At 34.2% G+C, this 6358-nt stretch overlaps 1 protein-coding gene across 1 annotated transcript in view; it reads left to right on the forward strand.

Moving 5' to 3' along the window:
- Nucleotides 1–4918, forward strand: part of Atg9 (autophagy-related protein 9) — a 17334-nt gene extending 12416 nt beyond the window's left edge. Inside the window, exons 2-8 of the mRNA XM_018518052.1 lie at nt 1215–1323; nt 1541–1860; nt 1938–2392; nt 2464–2648; nt 2881–3849; nt 3943–4311; nt 4427–4918. Of these exons, the coding sequence (XP_018373554.1) occupies nt 1270–1323; nt 1541–1860; nt 1938–2392; nt 2464–2648; nt 2881–3849; nt 3943–4311; nt 4427–4579 (2505 nt within the window). The 5' untranslated portion in view covers nt 1215–1269 and the 3' untranslated portion in view covers nt 4580–4918. The remainder of the gene's footprint in view (nt 1–1214; nt 1324–1540; nt 1861–1937; nt 2393–2463; nt 2649–2880; nt 3850–3942; nt 4312–4426) is intronic.
- The last annotated feature ends 1440 nt before the right edge of the window (nt 4919–6358 follow it).

Below are 6358 nucleotides of genomic sequence, written 5' to 3' on the forward strand. Positions count from 1 at the left end.
AAAGAGCTTTCGCGAAAAAAGAAAAAAAAATGATGGAAAAAAAGAGAAACCTGACTCACCGTCTTATGGCTGAAAGAGAGAGAGAGAGAGAGAAAGAAAGTCCATTGTTTCTTTGCGTTTTCCAAGAATAGCGCAAATTAAGCTCTTGTTTTTAAATCGCATTTTGCCTCGGAGCATCTTAAAGCTTTGTTGTTCTAGAGAATCGACGTATTTTTCAACGCACGAGGAGTTCAGGTTTTGCGCTGCAGGCATTCTAAAGTTCAATTCTCTTTGATTGTCTCTAAATATTACTATTCAAGAAAAAAGTGGGCGCGAAAGAGAAGAGTGTGTCGCTTCGTAATTAATATAATTTTAGGGAAAAACGTTGTGGGTGAAATGTATAATTCGATAAGTAATCGATTGATCCATGAAAATCGATTAATTTCATGATAAAACGCACGATAAAGAGGATTTTAAAAAGAGCGATAATAAAAAAAATTTATTTAAAAGACATGTATTTGGGACACTGCTTAAGTAACAATTATTGTTTAGTTTTACGATGAGGCAGGGATGTGCGTCATTCGAAAAGATTTCAAGTGACTTTCTTTGTGTATAAGTCAATTGTTATCATTACCTTTGTCATTACCCTTGTGTTAAGATGTGTGTGTAATAAGCAATACTTTTCGCGAATAATATTTTCAAACTCGAAGAACTTCTTACTTGAAAGGCATGTGAAATCCCTTGTAATTGAAAAATAAGCAGTTATGACGTTTTACGAAAATTTTACAATGCTTATTAATATTTTTTTTTATCAGTAAATATTTTCCTGCAAATATTTAGGTCTTATTTTTCTCCAATTATTATGTTTATTCTTTACATTACAGTAAAGTGCAAATAAAATATTGTTTAATTTTATTAATATTTTTTTAATACACTCATATCTTTGTATGAGATAAAATGTACAGTAATCAGAGACTGCTATATTACGTTAGTATTAATTGAAAAGCTTGCTACAACAATGGGCTAACCTACTTTTCTTAAAAACAGTGTAAATAAATTCTAAAGTGATGGGAGAAATGGATTACTGATATCACATGTCGCCTACATTATGAGTATATTGATATTTTTTCCATTACTTTATAACTTTATAGTTCAATTACTCCGCTTTTATTAAATATAGGTTAGCTCATTGTTGCAGCAAGCCCCTTCAGTATAGTAACTGATTTATATTTTAGATGCTTGTGGAGCAACCATCAACTGGTAGCTAATTAAATTTTATGACATGAAAGAATGAAACGAGAAACTGTCATTACCATTGTAGAGCCTGATCGACGTGCGCAAACGGTAAGATCTGATTATCTATTTTTGTATCCTAATTATAATATATGTATATTTTCTCTTGTATAAGAATTTTCTTCTATAATTTGAAAATTTATTAGTTTATGTCCACTTTTTAAATATTTATTACCTAAATATATTCATCTAATATAATCTATATTAAATAAGATAAAAATATTATATGTTTTTATATTATTACTTCAATATCTCATTGCTTTTGCAGATGACGACGGTATTGGATAGTAGCTATCAACGTATACAGCCTTACGAGGGGCAGGAGGAAGACGCGGACGATGAAGACGATCATGAGGAGGCGCCTCAAGAATCAGGTGTCATTATCCATGTGGTACCGGAGGGTAACAAAGCACGATGGAATCACATCGAAGACTTAGATTCATTCTTCACGCGAATGTATCACTATCATCAGCAGCATGGCTTCGTCTGTATGATGCTCCAAGAAGTTTTGGAATTACTGCAATTTTTTTTTGTAGTCACATTCGTTACCTTTCTCTTTCACTGCATCGATTACAGCAAATTATATAGGTATAGAAGTCAAGTTTGAGGCAAATTATCACGCACATCATTTTAACAAATATTTAATCGATGCTTTATATTTTTAGTGGTGGTGGAAATACTAACGATACCAAAAGCGATGCGATAATGTGCATGGGAGATTGTATAAAGTCGATCTCTTCATTTTATTGGAGTCTTCTCGTAGTCGCGACAATTTTCTTTATCCTCCAATTCCTTAAAGTTTTGTATCACCTAACGCAGTTCTGGGAGATCAAAATGTTCTTCAATACAGCGCTCAAAATCGCCGACAGCGAGCTAGACAATTTTACGTGGCACGAAGTTCAGAAACGTGTGATAGAAGTGCAGAAGGAGCAAGAGATGTGCATTCACAAAAGAGAACTTACGGAATTAGATATATATCATAGGATATTAAGACATAAAAATTACATGGTAGCTATGATCAACAAATCACTCTTACCTGTGCGACTCAAAGTCCCCATTATAGGAGAAGTCATTTTTTTGACACGGGGTTTGAAATATAATATAGAATTATTACTATTTTGTAAGTATAATTGCATAATATGTATATGATATAACTTTATTAGAAATAACTAATTTATGTCGCTTTACTAGGGGGACCATGGTCACCATTCGAAAATAATTGGCATCTAAAGGAAGATTATAAAAAGTTAAACAAAAGGCAAGAACTCGCACGATCATTGTCTAAACATATTCTGTGGGTCGGTATCGCAAATTTCGTCCTGTGTTTCCTTATTCTTCTATGGCAGGTTCTTTATACGTTTTTCAATTATGCTGAAGTGAGTAATTACGCTGATTTATAGTAATCAATGTCCGCGTTCAACAGAATGTTTATTTTGCAACTGTTGGAAGTTTTCTTCGCAACGATTGAATTATACTTTGATCTACAGGAATAGTCCCATCTCTGCAAAAACTTCCAACAGTTGCAAAATAAACATTCTGCTAAACGCGGCCAATAATTTATTTAACACGATAATCAATACTAACATATGACAATAATATTATCGATAGACTATTAAACGAGAGCCAAGTGTTCTGGCGATGCGGACGTGGTCTCTATACGGTCGATTGTACCTGCGACATTTCAACGAACTCGATCACGAATTGAATGCGCGTCTCAGTCGCGCGTACCGTCCTGCTTCGAAGTATATGAGCAGCTTCACGTCTCCGATAATGACAATAGTCGCAAAGCACATAGCGTTTATCACCGGTAGCGTATTGGCAGTGTTACTGGTTATAACATTGATTTATGAGCCAACGTTTTCGATGGAACGCGTAGTTGCCTACATGACCATGTTAGGAGGAGTGGCAGCATGCGCGAAGGCAATTGTACCCGATGAGAATCTAGTTTGGTGTCCCGAGACTCTTCTAACTGCTGTGCTAGCCCACACGCATTACAGACCGGATAGTTGGCGAGGGACTGCTCATACGCATACCACTAGAGCCCAGGTAGCACAGTTATTCCAATATCGCGCGGTGCATCTGTTGGAAGAATTGGTTTCTCCATTCGTGACAACATATATTTTGTGCTTCCGTATGCGACACCGAGCCTTAGAGATTGTAGACTTTTTTCGTAACTTCACGATTGAAGTGGCTGGAGTCGGTGATGTGTGTAGCTTCGCTCAGATGGACGTACGTAGACATGGCAATCCCATGTGGCAGACTGTAGCACACAGTCCCACGGTCTCTCCGCTGCCAGAGGAGAGACTGCATCATAGTGCAGGATACGACAATCAGTACGGCATCGATCCAGACAAGTACCACGTACCGATGTCGAATCATTATACCCAGGCTGAAGACGGCAAGACCGAATTATCCCTCATACATTTTACTCTGACGAATCCCGAGTGGAAGCCACCGTCCCACGCGGAAAATTTCGTAACTGCTTTGAGAGAAAGAGCTAAGAAGGAAGTAACTGCCGATCCTGATCCTTATAATAATCCCCTGATAGCTAGTTTGAACAGTCTGTCCGGTCTTGGCGTAAGTGTTCGATATTTCTTTCGCTTATTAAATAATTTTACTTATAGAACTGTTTGCTTTATGCATCATTAATATATTAATATATTGTTACAGTACAGAGATCATGTATCGAATATTATTCGAAGTACGATGAATCAAGTGAGTGTACCGAGCATGAGTAACATTTTCACAAATCAGCCAGGTACATCAGCTACATCGGTTGGCGTCGATCAGTCGTTTGCCACAAGATCTACCGTTCTACGTCGAGGTGTGTCCAGGACGGAAGGTCCATTACACAATGATAGAGGATTCCTGTATGATTTGCAACAAGGTATATCGAATCAGTCGCTAGGTGCTTCTGTATTCGGATCGGGCCACAGTTATGTTATGGAAACGCATACAGATCCGTATGCACCTACAGAATTAACCGCTGCTGATATGTCTTTGTCTACATTGTACCTGCATGAGCTTCATCATAGACAAGTAAGTATTTTGATCAATTTTCATGATGCAGCAAACGTTGCAAGTACAGCGTAACAAAGAACGTTACAAGCAACTTTGACAAGATATGTAAAAAATCAAAACGTTTGATCTCTAGGTAAGAAGAAGGGGTTACCAAGAAATGGCAACGAGAAGTATATGGCAGCGAAGTCCCGTTCAAGAGCTAGCAACACTTCCTGAGGTTAGACAAGAAAGAATACCTCTCCTGTTGCATCAGGATTCCTCTTTAAGGAAAAATAGAGAGTCCTAACACTAGAAATTTCATTTAAATAGCATCCGATTCGCGCAATAATCATCATTTTTAGAAGAATAAAGTGATTTTTATCTGTTTTATGATATAACGAATCCATGATTTATTTTACAATAAATAAGTAGTCGCAATATCCGAGAGTGAAATTGTTTGAACATTCTCGGTGTTATATAGAAGTTATTATGTCTTCTAAATATTTTACACAGAATGCAGAGAGAGCATATGCTTCTTTCTCTCTTTTTCTCTCTCTTCTTTCTCTGTATGTGGCCAACGATCTAATAATGCCTATTCTTAATATCAAAGGCCTATTTAAAAGCTTACGTTTTATATGTAAAATATCCACACTTAATGTTATTATATTTTATATTTTGACGTAATGAGCAAGGCTCTATATATAAAAAAGTACAATTGATTTAAAGGGTTAGATCCAATATAGCATTGTAAGTAGAAATTTCGACATTTTTTAAAAGAAGTAGTCTATATATGATGTTGTAACGTTTCTACACATTTTTCTAGATGTAATCTTAATTTTTAGAGGGTATCTTTAAAACTCATCATTGAATTGATATACATTATATATATATATATATATCTGTATAGCGGTTATTTATAATGAAAACATTGTTTTCTGAGTTTAGAACATAATTTTGAAGCTTTTTTGTCTAAATTGCTGTAAATCATTGTCATGGTTAGAATTATGTAAATATTGTTTGAGTAAATTTATGAACTAAAATAATTTAGTTCATAAATTAAAGGGCTAAGAATATTCCTTTCAACATCAAAAAGATACATTTTTTACGCTGATTTTTTAACAGATCTAATCCCTTAATTCAATGAGCTTTATTATGCTAGAAATGCAGCATATGTCAAAAGTTTGTCCAGTGACAATTAGGATATTTCAATAATAAATGAGTTGAATATAAAGGCTAGCATAATCTCCTTCCTTAGAGTGATAAAAGAAAAAACAAAATAATGTCTTTTCGTTTAATAGGGAGAAGTGCGTAACTTACTTGTCCGATAATTATTATCACCTCTCAATGCCACAATTCTCTAGTCATACGAAATTAATATCGCGCCGTAATATACTTCTTTTTTTTTAGAGATAAAATGGTTCTATTTATTTTTAACAGTTTATTTTTATTAACTATTTTAACATCAATTGTTAAATATTTAAGTACTAAGTATATTATAGTAAATTTGTATCATGTGATCTTGTTATTGACTAAATGGAATTACTTAATTGAAAGATTAATAAAATGTATAAATCACACGTTTTAAATATATATCAGGGTCAAATTTTTATAATTCTTATGATAAACAAATAAACACTAAATATTTGATTTCTTATGTGTTCGAGTTATACGAGACATATTAAAAGAGCGACTAAAAGAAGATAAAACATAAGGATTTGTAATATTTACCGTCGTCATTTCTTTTCGTTTTTTCAAATGCGAATATGTCTATCACTTTGATGAGAAGTTACTCGTTTTCTTCCGATTGATTCGTATTTATGTCAATTCCTCCAGTATTTTTTTTAGTTTTTTTATTTATGCCATGTTTGGACAAGTGGTTTGCTAAATCACCTACTTTATGTTTAAGTATGTCAAACTTCTTACAGCAAATCTTGCATTGTATGGTGTCATTTGATGTATTCAATGTAAAATTTTTCGATACCCACGAACGTTTAAATTTGTTTCGTATTTTCTCGGTTATTTGTGGATGTTTATGTTTCATATGTCTCTTTAAACTGGTTACGTTAAATGCATAATTAATGGAAGT

This window comes from Trachymyrmex cornetzi, unplaced genomic scaffold (assembly GCF_001594075.2).
Source record: "Trachymyrmex cornetzi isolate Tcor2-1 unplaced genomic scaffold, Tcor1.1 scaffold73, whole genome shotgun sequence".
Lineage (NCBI taxonomy): Eukaryota > Metazoa > Arthropoda > Insecta > Hymenoptera > Formicidae > Trachymyrmex > Trachymyrmex cornetzi.